This window comes from Perognathus longimembris, chromosome 11, assembly GCF_023159225.1.
Source record: "Perognathus longimembris pacificus isolate PPM17 chromosome 11, ASM2315922v1, whole genome shotgun sequence".
Lineage (NCBI taxonomy): Eukaryota > Metazoa > Chordata > Mammalia > Rodentia > Heteromyidae > Perognathus > Perognathus longimembris.
The window spans coordinates 42,209,920-42,225,107 of record NC_063171.1 but is presented as its reverse complement, the minus strand read 5'-3'; the positions used below and the strand labels follow the sequence as shown (position 1 = coordinate 42,225,107).

The following is a 15,188-nucleotide window of genomic DNA, read 5'->3' as shown; positions in this document are numbered from 1 at the left end:
GCAAGGCATCCAGGCGGGCATGCCCCACATCTCCCCCTTTTGTTTTTTATTAATAGAGGGGTACCAGGCTGGCAGTATGGGCGGAGGTTGTGTCTTCTGAAACTACTTCCCGCTGAAAAAGGGCGAAGTGGTCAGGGGTCCCTGATTCATCATTTGGCCTGGTACCGTCCAGTTTGGTTGGTAAAGGTCCTCATCATTTCCATGAGAATGGCTATCAGGACCAGAGGGTGTCATGGTCTCCTCTGGCTACCTCCTGCAGCTTGGGCACATCAAGGAGTCCCTGGTACTGGGGTCCTCAGGGTCCAGATCTGTGCTGGGCACAGCAGTGTAGTAAGAGGATGGCCTTGAACTGCAAGTTCCCAGGTGGCAACCTCGGTGAGGGATGTTATCCTGTTAAAAGAGACTTTTGAAAAAGTCAGTCAAAAGGCTGACAAGTTTACAGGACCAGTTAACATGAACAACATGGGAGAACACACCCTTGGCATGAACCAGAAACATATTGGAACATAAACCCAATTGTGGCCCATTATAAGGAAGGAGAAATAACGGGACTGGGCGCAGGAAGGACGTGTTTAGGGTTAGTGGACTAGTTGGGAGTAACCAGTCAGAGGCTATATATATATATATACATACAAATAGCAAGTAACAAAGGCAAGAAGCAAGAATGCAAATTTTTTTTTGTTCAGATGGAAAATGGACAGGTATGGACATTAGGTAGGTAAACAACTATTTCTCTAGGTGGGTAAACAACTATTCCCCTTGATCTCCTGGCTCTGATTAATTTTGAAAGGGTGAGACAAGGTGACTCTGTTTAGGATGTGACATCATTCTCCTCTTACTCCTCTCCATGATCCTTGTTCCCTGGACTGGCTGAGTCCCAGGGGTCTAGATGCTTGTTGCTGGGATGGCATGCTCCGATTGGCATTCATGGGGTTTGAGCTCAGGGCCTGGGCACTGTCCCTGAGCACTTCTACTTGAGGCTAGTGCTCTACCACTTGAGCCATGGTGCCCCTTTCAGCATTTCGCTGGTTCTCTTGAGCCAAGCTTCCTGCCTGGCTCTTTGCTGGTTAGTTGGGAGATGGAGTTTTAGAGAGATTTTCTGCCCAGGCTGGCTTTGAACTGCAGTCCGAGGAGTTCTAGCCATAAAAGCCCTTTTTATATCCAATTAAAGCAACAAGGAGAACAATAGGAATAGAGCTCACCTGTAACTTGTTGAGAATTGACCAAAGTTCTCTTGTTGACTGAGCTTTCTCCTAAGAGTCCAGTCAGCAGTACTATCAGCAGTGCCATCCCCTTTCCAAAATACCACCAAAATTTCCAGTCCCAAATGTCCTCTGTGGTGCCTATTCCATGAGCACTTCCAGTCTCTTTTTGCTGTGCCTCTCATTCAGTAGCTCTGTAGCTCTAGGGGTGGTATCTGCAGCCTGAGGTACCATGGCCCTACCTCCTGTCTGATACTGGTGACACCAGAGCTCCTATGCTGGGAGGGGGGGTCCACTGGGGTCCCCTACTGTTGCATAGTTTCCCTACTGAAAACCATGGGCTCTGCAGGTTCGGCCTCTCACCTACGAAGCAGGAGCAGTGGGAGAAGCCAGGTGAGCTCTGACCTGCCTCTTGGATTTCCCAGTCTTCACATTCATTCTGCTGTCTTGGAGTTTAAGATGCTAAAAGGAACTCTTCTCCAAGCACACATCCCCGTGTTTCACTCCCCCTCATGATTCTGTGACCTCACACCCCTTGCAAACCCCTCTGAGAATCCTCAGGTTCTAACTCATACAGGAATCCTGCTCCTTGCCTTAATCTTCACACCCACCCACCTCCTCTCCTGCAGCCCTACTCCATAGTGCTGACCTCACTTTCACACATCATACAGTGCTTCCTCCAGGCCTCCTCTATGTCACAGACCCAGAGCAATTCAGTGACCTCATCTTTTTGACTGAGGACATGTGCATCTTCCCTTCCTTGCTTTCTGGGGGACCAGAAATGCCACATGTGTTTAGGGGTGGCAACTCCTATGCTTTCTGTGGCTTATATCAAAGCATGCTGTGCTTTTAACCACATTTGATTTCTTTTCACAGCACTCATTGGAAAGTACACAAGAGAAAGACAATGGAGTGAGAGATGAAGCATTGTGTGGAGACTTGGAGGGACTACCTGGAGAAAGACCTGGAGCTTGGGGTGAAGTTCCAGACCTTTCTATTAAACACCATTGCCACGTGATCTGCCTCTGGGATTTCACATTGCAAATAATTGTGTCCCATTGAAAACTGTTTCTGAAGTGATTGTTGTTCCATTAGGTGAGCTCACGATGCAATAAAATGTCTGTCATGCGAAATAATAATCATAATATAATGGTGATAATAAGATAATTACCTACATTGAGCACCAATTCATGACTTGACTCCACATGTCATTTACAGCAACCTAAGAGGAGAGCATCATTTATGTGATGAAACTAACCAAAGCTCAGAGAGAATAAAGGACTTGCTCTGCCAGACAGCTGGTTGGAGGGAGAGCCATAGGATCAACTCAGATGTGTCTGACGTGTGAGAACTTGCCATCTCCCTGTCATGTCTTGGCCTCCTGATGATTGTGTTCTTCCTGGTGATCACATATGGTGGTGTTGGTAGAGTTTAATGATGCACAGGTATTCCCGATCTATTGCCTGGGTTGAGATAAATAGTCTCTACCTCGGTCTTCGTGGATCAGCTGCAGCTCCCAAATACCATCTTCCCCAGGACCCCTCAAGTTGGGTCACAACATACTTTTGCTTAAAATAGTTGCCAACACCTAAAGATGTAGACCTGGATCCTTGGAGCCATGTGTGAGCTGGTCTCTTCTTCCTGTTCCCACATCACTGGCTGCTTTCTGCTCTACAAGTTTGATGCAATCCCTCCTGCCCACCACCTATCCATTTGTATATGCTGTTACTGGCTCTAGAATGTTCTCCTTTGCTCCTTTTCAGTCTTAGGTCTCAGTGTTAAATTTATTTACTCATCAAAACTCTTTCTGGCTGGGTGCTGGTGGCTCACATCTGTAACGCTAACTACTCAGGAGGCTGAGATATGAAGATCATGGTTCAAAGCCAGCTCAGGCAGGAAAGTCTTTGAGACGCTCATCTCTAATTAACCACCAAAAAACCTGAAATAGAGCTGTGGCTCAAAGTGGTAGAGTGCTAGCCTTGAGCAAAAGAGCTCAGGGACAGCACCTAGGCCCAGAGTTCAAGCTCTATTATGGACCAAAAAACCCCACAAAACATAAGAAAACCAAACATAAAACCCTTCCTGCTTTCACAACTTTACTTGTTCCATCAGACATGCATATGTTAAAAAAAATAACTTGTAGTCTATCTAAAATTCAAACTCAACCAGAAACTGCATTTTCATTCACGAAATCTGGAAAGCACCTCAGCTACTATCTTCTTTATGCCACAGGTCACTGAGGCTTATGCCCCATTCTCTTGCTGGTAGAAGAGAGGGTCTTTCCCTCTGGGAAGATGGGGTCTCTGGAAGGCTGTGCCTCCTAGTGCTTCTTCCTCCAAGTCCTTCCTGTTGTGTTTCCCATCTGTACTGGTGTCTCCCCAAGACCTGATCATCCTATAGTAACACTGAATATTTAGCCCTGCATCTTCCTTATTAGACTGTAAGAACCAGGAGGACAAACACTTGAGTTAGTGTTTTGAGATTGTTTGTTGAGTGGGTGGATGATGATTGCTCTTCATATAATTCTAGAAGCCAGATGGGAAGCCTTTCTGCTCTGTTTATTCACTCACCTTTGCTCTCTTTGTTGTGGCCCTTGGGTACACTTGTATAGCAAAATCCCATGATGCTATGATTTTAACTTCACCCTATGTACTATGTAGTTTTGGTGCACATTACATCTGCTGAACCTAGGCTTGGGGAGAAAGCTTCATGGCATTCCTGTGCCCATGTAAAACCTTGACTTCTTTTCAATACACACAGGCCTACAACTTACATGGAGAAAGTAAAAGGTATCTCTGATGACAGATACAGTCTCCATTTCAGGGTTGAGTCCCCCTGCCTCTGACCATGACAGTGATGGAAAGGAGGCTAAGAGGGAAGGAGTCTGAGAAATGATACAAAGGGGGAAGAGTCTTTCTCAGCTCTTGCTACATCTCAGTAACAGAGGGAAACAGAGTCCTAGCTCTCAGGAACAAGGCAGCACTGGAACATTGCTAGATTGACAAAGCAAAGATGCAAAAGATCCTAACTCCTGAGAAGTGTCTATAACAATACATCTCCTTATATCTCTAATTTGAGGTAATTTTATCTCATCACATATCTTGTTGTTAGATAACTTGGCAGTGAACCTGGTTCTGCCATTTCCAAGCTTGTGTCCTGTAACAACTTTTCTTCAGAATCTGTTCTGTATGATAAAATAATGATATATATATATATATACACACACATATATACACACACATATATACACACACACACACACATAGATCACATTCTTTTAAAAATTAAGAGAGTTGACGTATGTCAAACCATCAGTCAAATGACAGTAATATTGTCAAGTCTTTAATGAATTATCCCTAGATTTATGTGTACTTTTCGAGTTTCCTCTGTGTTTTTCTCTATGGAGACCACTACGTGTACTGCTGCCCATTCCACTCCCAGTTTCCACCATTTATCCTTCTTTATTTAAGAAATATGTAGTCTCATCTTTGTCTTTTGCTCTGTATTTTACTATATATTATAGTTTCTAGGTATATTCATAATCTGTTGATAGTTTTTCACTTTTGAAAATCACTGCATGGTTATCATTTATTCTCAGATTTATGACATTATGCTTCTAGGTATATATATTTCAGTATATACTACTATTCATGAAGAGTCCCATCTATCTCAAAAGTCTTGATATATTTGCCTAAAAGGCTGACAACCTCATTTTAGAGATAACCTTGACCTTTCACCCTTCCTTCCTTTCTCTCTCTCTTTCTTTCCCATCTATCTTGTCTTCTATCTATTCAGAATATTGTGGATTTTAATATAGCCTTTATAAATTATCATGTATCCCTTTAGTATATTTCAACATAAGATGGAAAGAAGAAATCTATGGTAGGATTATATTTAGATATGTGGTATGTATATAATTGTATAAATGAGAAATAGATTATTTAAAAAACAGCATTCGGGGCTGGGAATATGGCTTAGTGGTAGAGTGCTTGCCCAGCATGCATGAAGCCCTGGGTTCAATTCCTCAGCACCACATAAAGAGAAGTCAGAAGTAGAGGTAGAGTGCTAGCCTTGAGGAAAAAGAAGCCAGGGACAGTGATCAGGCCCTGAGTACCAAGACTCAGAACTAGCAAAAAAACAAAACAAAACAAAACATAGCATTCACAGCTAAATAAATCATATGCATTATGACAATGTCATTGTGGAATGTAAAGTTTTTCACACAATGACTTGTTTTTTTTGAGGAACTCACAGCTAGTGTGCAAGACAGGAATGTAAATAACCAAACACGTGATAGCCTCAATAATAGGTGTGCCTAAAATGCTGCCATTTCTGAGTGAATCATGGCGTTGGGAGCCAGGGAACACCACCAAGGCTGTGTCATTGGGGCTGTGCCAAACGTGAGCAATAGTTCCTATGTGGAAAAGAGATGAAAGCATGTGCAAAAATTTTCTGTCACAAATTATCAGGGTATGTTTAGAGAATGCAACCCGATTTGTGTGTTTTCATTGGAGGTTGTGTGTGTGTGTGTGTGTGTGTGTGTGTGTGTGAGAGAGAGAGAGAGAGAGAGAGAGAGAGAGAGAGAGAGAGAGAGAGCAGTGATAAAATGGACGTGAGCCTGGAGTGGTAGAATGAAGCCAGCTGATGATGCAATTGGTGATTTTTTTTTTAAATTTTATTGTCAAGGTATGTACAGACGGGTTACAGTTACATAATAAGGTAGTGAGTACATTTCTTGTCATATTTGTTACACCCTCCCTCATTTTTCTTTCCTTCCCTAGCTCAGATAAACATATATACAATATCCAAAATCATATACAGTGACCACAGGGGGTACAATTGGTGTTTTTGCTAAGGAGTTTGAATGTTTTTCCAATAGATAATGGAAAGCATATGACATAGAATAGTCAAGCTTATTTTATTTTTTAAGATACTTACTCTTGGGGCTGAGAATATGGCCTAGTGTCAAGAGTGCTTGCCTCGCTTACGTGAGGCCCTGGGTTCGATTCCTCAGCACCACATAGACAGAAAATGGCCAGAAGTGGCACTGTGGCTCAAGTGGCAGAATGCTAGCCTTGAGCAAAAAAGAAGCCAGGGACAGTGCTCAGGCCCTGAGTTCACGGCCTAGGACTGGCCAAAAAAAAAAAAAAAAAAAAAAAAAAAAAAAAAAAAAAAAAAAGATACTTACTCTTGTGGTTACTTCTAGTTATTAAAGACTGGAAACAATGAAAACAGTCAAGGGGCCATTGAACCATGTGAGAGACAATGAATCCCTGGGGCATAGTAGGGACTGTAGGGGTGGACATTAGGAGGAATATTGAGGAGAAATTTTGAGATGAAATGAAGAGTGGGAGGAGACTGAATGTGGGCATAAGCTAGAGAAAGGATCAAGAGAGACTCCTACTCTGTGACAGTGGACTTTGGGAAGCTGGATGTTCTAAGAGAGTGGAGAAAGGGGAGATCATTAATTATTCTTGTCCATATTCAATTAGTTGAGCCATAAAGCAAAACATCATCATCACCACCACCACCACCACCACTACCACTATCATCATCATCTAAAAACATATATGCTAATGTGGAAGATGAAGCTATCTAAAGGCATCATTTGTTTTGAAGATACTTTTTTTTTTTTGCCAGTACTCAGGGCCTGAGCACTGTTCCTGGCTTCTTTTTGCTCAAGGCTAGCACTCTGTCACTTGAGCCACAGTACCACTTCTGGCTTTTTCTATATATGTGGGGCTGAGGAATCAAACCCAGGGCTTTATGTATATGAGGCAAATACTCTACCACTAGGCCCAGCCCCTTGAAGATACTTTTAAAGAAATGTCCTTTGGAAGAATCTTTACTGAAGGAATACTTTCTACCATATGTATCTCTGCCTTTAGATAATCTCAGTATGTCTTTTAGTTGTTCAACCCATAATGGTATTTTGAATTCTAGAGCCAGAGAAGGAGAATGACTAGCTTCTAAGATCATTTTGCTGAAAACATTAACATCTAATCTTATGATATCTGTGACATTTTTTAAAATTTTTATTGTCAAACTGATATACAGAGCGGTTACAGTTTCATGCGGTTACAGTTTCATGCGGTTACAGTTTCATGCGGTTACAGTTTCATACGTTAGGCATTGGATACATTTCTTGTACTGTTTGTTACCTCCTCCCTCATTCCCTCCCTCCCCCTTCCCCCATGAGTTGTTCAGTTCATTTATACTAAACAGTTTTGCAAGTATTGATTTTGTAATCATTTGTCTTTTTTACCTGTGTCTCTCGATTTTGGTATTCCCTTTCAGTTTCCTAGTTCTAATACCTGTATACACAGTTTCCAATGTACTCAGATAAGATACAGAGATAGTGCAGGTACAACTGCAGGAAGGGGATACAAGAGGATCATCAATAATAGAAGCTACGGTTTCACATGGCATGTTGAAAGTAATTACAACAGTGATATAACAGTCGTTTCCATAACACGGAGTTCATTTCACTTAGCATCATCTTTTGTGTTCATAAGGGTATAGCTATTGGGCTCTTGTGATCCTCTGCTGTGACTAGCCTAAACCTGTGCTAATTATTCCCTATGAGGGAGACCATAGAGTCCATGTTTCTTTGGGTCTGGCTCACTTCACTTAGTATAATTTTTTCCAAGTCCTTCCATTTCCTTACAAATGGCACAATGTCATTCTTTCTGATAGAGGCATAAAATTCCATTGTGTATATGTACCACATTTTCCTGATCCATTCGTCTACTGAGGGGCTTCTGGGTTGGTTCCAAATTCTAGCTATGACAAATTGTGCTGCGATGAACGATATCTGTGACATTTAATTTCCATTTTACATTTAACACTCCAGCACTTGCCTCTCTTTTACTCCTCTCTGGAAAAAAAAAGAAGAGGGTTACAGCATTCTCCTGGCCCATCAACTCACTCTCTAGTGATTTAAGACATGTAAACCAAGGCCAATTTCAAGCTCATCCTTCTACTCATCTATCATTCGTCCTTCAACAGATTCATAATATGTTGGGATATAGCGATGCAACGAGGAATAAGATTGATACTTTCCTTTTAGAATGCATACTTTCGATTTAAAAAAAGAGTGTGTGGTAGATACAGCCAAGAGGCCTCAATAATTAACACCCTGGTGAGGTCAGTTGGTCAATTTCCCTTGCTCTATGCTCTTCAGAATAGCTTCTCGGTGAATATCAATTCCTGGGCCTGCCTAAGTTCAGAACAACTTTGCCGGCATGTGTGATGAGAGAAAGACTATAATAAAAAGGTATAGGGGCAGAGTAACTTGGGATTTAACTCCTCCAAGGTTTAGGCTCCTAGATATGTGCATTTCTGATTGCTTTACAGTCATCAAATGTAGAGTGTAATTTTTTTTTTCTCATGGGGTTTGAACTCAGGGCCTAGGTGCTGTCTCTGAGCTCTTTTGCTCAAGGTTAGTACTCTACCACTTTGAGCCACTACTCCACTTTCTGTGTTTGAGTGGTTAATTGGAGATATGAGTCTCACGGGGACTTTAATGCCTGGGCTGGCTTTGAACTGCGATCCTCAGATCTCAGTCTCTTGAGTAGCTAGGATTTTTGTTTTGATGGCAAAGTCTAGGATCCCTCCCAACCCCGACACAGTATGCGGAGAGCCATTTGGAAGGAATGGAGGGATCCAGCTAGTACTCTGCAGTCACACTGTTCTGAGCAGTCTGCACCATGGGAGCGACCACACAGACATGACTGGCATGTGCGTGTAGGTTACAAAGCACTTTCCTGCCCATTAACTGATTTAATCTTCATGAGAACCTGGTGAAGTAAGCATTGTTACTTCCACCTTCATATGAGGAAGCCAAAGCCCAGAGAGCTCTGTGGCTAATTAAGGGTTAAGTGTTTTCAATCAGTTTCCTTATTTAATTTGCACAACAGTCCCAAGACTTTTTCTAACTCCTCCTTTTCCTCCTCCTTAGCTATTCCTTTCCCTCCTCTTCCTGGCCTTCTTCTTCCCCTGCCCTTTACCCCTCCTCCTCCTCCTCCTCCTCCTCCTCCTCCTCCTCCTCCTCCTCCTCCTCCTCCTCCTCCTCCTCCCCCCCCCTCCTCCTCCTCCTCCTCCTCCTCCTCCTCCTCCTCCTCCTCCTCCTCCTCCTCCTCCTCCTCCTCCTCCTCCTCCTCCTCCTCCTCCTCCTCCTCCTCCTCCTCCTCCTCCTCCTCCTCCTCCTCCTCCTCCTCCTCCTCCTCCTCCTCTTCTTCCTCCTCTTCCTTTATAGATAACAAATCTGAAGCCCATGGAGGCTAAGTGGATTTCACTCCTTTCGTAACTAGTAGAGCTCAGTCTTCCCCAAATCTAACATATCAGCTCACAAGCTTGGTTAGAATCTAAATGCCTACAAAGGCAGGAAGATGACAGAAACTACTGAAATAATTCAGGCAAAAATATTTTTTTATCATATTCTTTTTAACTCCATCAAGATAAAGGGGAGCACACATAGTTATAATAATGCAAGGAACCTTACACTGTGAATTGCATTGTAGATATTATCAAGAATGATGGAACTTTGTGGAATGGAAGCCCCATGACCTATCCAAGGGAAGTAGCTGTCAATCAGATTGGTAGAAGGCAGTTTCATTCATGACAGATCTTTTGATTTGAGAAGAGCTAGAAGTCTAGAGTCTCAAGTAAAAAGCTCTTTATTTATAAATGTGAATGATTATTATTTTATTATTATCGTTATCACTTGTGCAAAGAGATTTTAACAATAAATCTGTTTATAAATACAATGTAACTTGATCAATGTCACCGCTTCCATCGTTCTTCCCCATTTTTCCCAACCCCATCCATACCCTCAAGTTACATGTTCTATTTTCACATATGTATGTACATTGAATATAATGACTGTTTGTATGATGCACTCAAACATACAAAGATATCGAACTTACCTATGTCTTGCTCAATGAATTTCTGTTCTTCACTGTGGGGTCTCTAAGGACCTCTCCAGCATTGGCTGTCTTTGTTGCTCTCAAATACAGTTCTGCCACATAAAATATTTTCTTGTGCATGCCTATAAATAACTTACATGTAATGATAAAAAAATAGATGAGCAAGTAGACAAATACATAGACAGGTTTTGTTCTTACAGATTATGCTCTTGGCTTTTCAAAGAGCTATGTAGAGACATGCTAAAAACAAGAGTTCTCTAAAATATTAACACATATGCTATCTGATGAAATAAATTAGGATTCGCCTAAAACTAGTACTATTCTGGGGCAGTAGCTGAGCACCTGCTGCACAGTCATCATAGGGCAGGGATGTAGCAGATAGCTGTTAGTACTACTGTGTCTGTGATTATAACATGCACTTACTCTGAATGGATGTTGGGTATTTTGAGTTATCATTCAAACAGGCTTTGTGTGTGTTTGTGTGTGTGTGTGTGTGTGTGTGTGTGTGCCAGTCCTAGGGCTTGAACTCAGGGGCTAGGCATTGTCCCTGAGCTTTGGTTGCTCAAGGCTAGCACTGTACCACTTGAGCCACAGCTCCACTTCAGGCTTTTCTTGTTTATGTGGTACTGAGGATTGAACCCAGGGCATCATGCATGCTAGGTAAGCACTCTACTACTAAGCCACACTCCCAGCTCAAACCATTTTGTATGAAATGATTGCCTTGAGTTTCATTACAATCACAAAAGGAGTCTTAATTATATGCATTTTGAAGAACATAATTTAATACTCAGCTTGGTTACAAAGGCCACATAACTGTAAGGAGTCAACTTAGGATGTTAGACTAAGGGTGACTCCACATTCTCTTTTATTCTATAGAGTTGTCTCTTAGGGGTAATTTTAATTGCTTTAAATTGGGGACTATTTCCTTTTTAATCACCATATGGTGAGGATCTGAGGCAGGTAGAAAGGCAGTGGATAGAATCGTCTATTGGAGAGAAGGCTCTGTTGCTGCTCTTTATCACCCTCATCCCCAGGTCCTCCAGGGATGGGGAGCAAGATGCTAGAGTGAAGGAGGAGGAAGGAAGGAAGGAAGAATCCACTCCTTCATAGTTTGGAAGCTTTGACACCGAGGCAAGACACTCCCAAGCCTGTAGGTGACTGCAAGGACAGACACATGGGGAGGGAACCACACTAGCTAATGGAATGCTAACCAGGGTGATGAGCAGGTAGATGCCAACTAGCTGCCTCATGTCCTAAGGCAGACCTAGAACCCTTTATATAAAGACAGCTCTCTGCTCAGATGCCTCAGCCTGAATGACTGTGTGCCTGCTGAGGAGGGTAAGTCTGGGAACTGAGTCCTGGGATTGGGGTGGTATGATATTTTTAAGGGTTCCCAGATTCATGAAAGAGAGGCACAGTTCAGTGGGGGGGCCAAGGAAGAGTGGGACACCAACCTGAGGAGAAAATCCTGGTGGAACTTTAAGATATATTGAAGATATATTGAATATTTGTAGAGTTTATGAGAAGAAATAGGGCTGTCAGTGTGTTGGTTTCTGGTTAACTTGGCTTCATCCTCCAAATGAATTTCTCTTACTAGGATTTGTTGTCCTTGGAAAAGACACATTAGCAATTTACAGTTGGTGAGCAGAGTTCTATGAGAAAGCTTGCCTTTCCTGAGGGGAAATTTATTGATATCCTCTACAAATGGAAAATGTATAGCTTTGACCTCCGTGCCAAGCACTTTCAGTATTTTGGAAACTTACTGAGAAGTGCTTTGTTGGGTGAACCAGTTGTCAAATCAGCTTCTTGCTGTGCTGCCCATCACTGGGCTGCCTGTACATGAACAGGTGAATTGGGGGAGGGCAGAGTGTGAGAGCTTCTCTGCTTTCTTCTTGGCTATGTGGGATGTTGTCCTTTATGCCTATAAATACCTCAGGTGGGATCTGTAATCTTCCCACTGTGTAGATCCTTACATGGCTAAAGTATCAGTCTTGTGATTAGGAATTAACAGTCTGTGTGCTAACCCTATCCTGCCTCTCAGAGAGGTCAGGAAGGAAAGATTTCTAAAGCCAGCAGACTGCCACCCTCAGGATGATTGCCAGCAGCAACTTGTCCGGAAAAGTCACTATGTGGCTGGAGTGTTTTGCCTACGCATTTGTTTTTTGGCTTTTGGCTATTTCCAGTAGGCTTTGCTTAGACAAATTCACCTAAAAAAAAAAGGACTGAAGCAAGTATTCACTCTTGGAGTTGAGCTGCCTGACCACAGATCAAATCTCCTACTTTCCAGTGGAAGCATTGATGTTCTGTGGGCATAGGCGGTGCCTGTGCCCTTGTTCTTATGTGTTTATTTGCACATATGTGTATAGACACGGGTGCTGTCGATATGGGTATGCGAAGAAATCCAAGCTGTTGTTCTCAGGTTTAGACTACAGCATTGGGCACAACCTGTGAACTCTGCTTCCCCCGCAGGGCTCTTTCCCAACTTGAGGAAGTGTGGGGAATCCTCCTGCCATTTCGTGCCCTCTGGTGGTCAACACTGGTATGTCCATCCTCTGGGGCAAGATGCTAAGCTCCCCTAAAAGCTGGATGTCAGACCCAGGGCAGGCCTGACAGCCTTGCAGGTAGTCCTTGGTCCATCTCAGTCAGCAAGAATCCTTGGGAGAAGGCTGAGAGCAGAGGAAAAAGGTCTGGGAAAGACACCAGATGCCTGTCCTAGATTCGGACCCCTTGTGACTAACTTACACCCTCTTGAACTCTATCTCTCTACCCCCAGGTCCCGCTCACCCACCCACACCAGGACCATGTGTGACCAGCAGCCCAGTCAGTGTTGCATGCCAATGCCCCAGTGCTGCGTCAAGGGTTCCTCCTTTGGCCCCTCCCAATTCTCTGGTGCCAATGGCCCCATGGTGATCCAAGCCCCTTGTGAGATGAGAATTTTAGAATGCCCTGCCCCGTGCCCAGTTCAAGTGTCCCAGGCTCCATGCCAGACTCAGACCACTCAGGTGAAAGGCCAGGCTCCCTGCAAGACTAAAACCACCCAAGTGAAGGGGCAGGCGCCATGCAAGTCTAAGACCACCACTCAGGTCAAGGGTCAGGCTCCTTGCCAGAATCAAGTCTCCTGTGTGCAGTGCCAGGCTCCATGCCAGTCTGCGGTCTCCTACGTGCAGTACGAAGTCCCACAGCCCGTTCAGACTTGCTATTTAGAATGCGCTCCGGCTTATTACACAGAAACTCGTTATGTGGAGTGCCCCGTCCAGACCTACCCAGTCCACAGCTACATACAGGGCCCGGCTCCCCAGGCTGTCCCCACTTACATACAGTGCTCCCCCTTGGGCCAGGCTTCAGGGAGCTTCTCTAGCCAGGGCCAGTATGGGGGCTCCTACAGTAGCTGTGCCCAGCAGTTCCCATCCCGAGCTTCCTACGGCAGCTGTGGCCCCCAGGCTTCCTACCAGTGCGGGCCCCAGTTCCAGTCTGGGGCCTCCTACAACACCTATGCCCCCCAGCGTCAGTCTCAGCCTTCCTACAACGGCTGCGGGCCCCAATTCCAGTCGCGACCATCCTACAGCGGCTGCGCGCCCCAGCGCCAGTCCCAGCCCTCCTACAGCGGCTGCGCGCCCCAGCGCCAGTCCCAGCCTTCCTACAGCGGCTACGCGCCCCAGCGCCAGTCCCAGCCTTCCTACAGCGGCTGCGCGCCCCAGCGCCCCTCTCGACCTTCTTTTAGCACATGTGCACCCCAATACCAGAGCCAGGGCACCTACGGGAGCTTCACCGGGCAGCGTCGGTCCCAGAGCACCGGCCGATGCCTCCCCGCTCCCCGAAGGCTGCAGCCTCCCTACCGCAGCTGCTCCCCGCCGCCACGACGCCCCGAACCCGGCTACAGTAGCTGCCTGGCACCGCGGTGCTCGTCCGGCTACCCCAACTACTGCACCCCGCCCCGCCGCTCCGAACCCATCCACGGCAGCCACTGTCCTCCTCGGGGCCGCCCTTCCTGCGCACAGAGGGGCGGACCCCGGTGCCGAATCGAGATCTCCTCGCCCTGCTGCCCCCGGCAGGTCCCCCCGCAGCGCTGTCCCGTGCAGATTCCTCCCATCCGAGGCTCCTCCCAGAGCTGCGTCCCGCGCTCCTCCTGCCCGGACCTCAGGCCACGCCCGCTCCCCAGGTCCTGCCCCCCTCCGCAGCGTCTGGACCCGTGTCCACCGCCACCCGCACACCGGTACCCGCTGCCGGCTCCACGGCCCTGCCCACGCCCGGAACGATGGTCCAGCCCCGAGCCCCGCCCGTGCCCTCCACAACGACGATTCTCAGAGCCTAATCTGTGTCCGGAGCCCTGTCCAGCTCCGCGCCCGGCCCCACGGCCGCGACCCGTGCCGTGCGAGAACCCGGAGCCGCCACGACCGTGCCCACAGCCCTACGAGGGCCCAGAGCCCTGCTCTCCTTCCCAGCCCATTCCCCTCCCAGCGCCGCCATGCTCCAGCTCAGAGCCCTACGGAGAGCCTGCGCGCGGCCCCAGCCCCTGCTCGGGCTCCAATCCCATGCCATATCCGGGAGACCTAGGCTGCCACGAGTCCAATCCGTGCCGCCTGGACACCGAGGGCCCCGGCTGTGGCTCACACAGCTACAACCAGGGCCAGGAGGGCGGCTCCGGCTGTGGATCTGAAGATATCTTCCCGGAGCCACAGGGCTCTGGGGGTTGCGGGGACCAAGGCGGCAGCTACTCGGGGGTGAACGGCGGGGGCTATTCCGGGGTGAAAGGCGGTGGTGGTTTCTCTGGGGTGAACGGCGGGGGTTTCTCTGGGGTGAAAGGCGGGGGTTTCCCTGGGGTGAAGAGTGCCTTCTTTTAAAAGAGCTGTGCATGGGCGTCCCTGGCCTCCTGGCTCTGAAAACCTTAGTGTTCCTCTTCCAGTGCGCTCTCTAAGACGCTTAGAGGCTCCCTGCTGCTTCCCAGGTGATGCCTGAACCCCTCTGCATGTAGCTCGGCCTCCACACCTGGGTCTCAGACAACACCGCAATCTCCTATGTGACTCCTTTCTGTGCCATCTTGAATTCTAGCCAGACCAGC

General features: G+C 46.2%; 1 protein-coding gene across 1 annotated transcript; it reads left to right on the top strand.

Moving 5' to 3' along the window:
• The first annotated feature begins 12,930 nt into the window (after positions 1-12,930).
• LOC125360194 (keratinocyte proline rich protein) lies at positions 12,931-14,970 on the top strand. The gene is made up of 2 exons (XM_048358227.1): positions 12,931-13,569; positions 13,633-14,970. The coding sequence occupies exons 1-2, from the start codon at positions 12,931-12,933 to the stop codon at positions 14,968-14,970; spliced, it is 1,977 nt and encodes a 658-aa protein (XP_048214184.1).
• The last annotated feature ends 218 nt before the right edge of the window (positions 14,971-15,188 follow it).

Bases quoted from the DNA above. Each gene is read 5' to 3' on its own strand.
- LOC125360194 (XM_048358227.1), top strand. From the start codon at position 12,931: ATGTGTGACCAGCAGCCCAGTCAGTGTTGCATGCCAATGCCCCAGTGC. The intron at 13,570-13,632 runs GCTTCCTACCAG...TATGCCCCCCAG, and splicing joins ACGGCAGCTGTGGCCCCCAG to CGTCAGTCTCAGCCTTCCTA.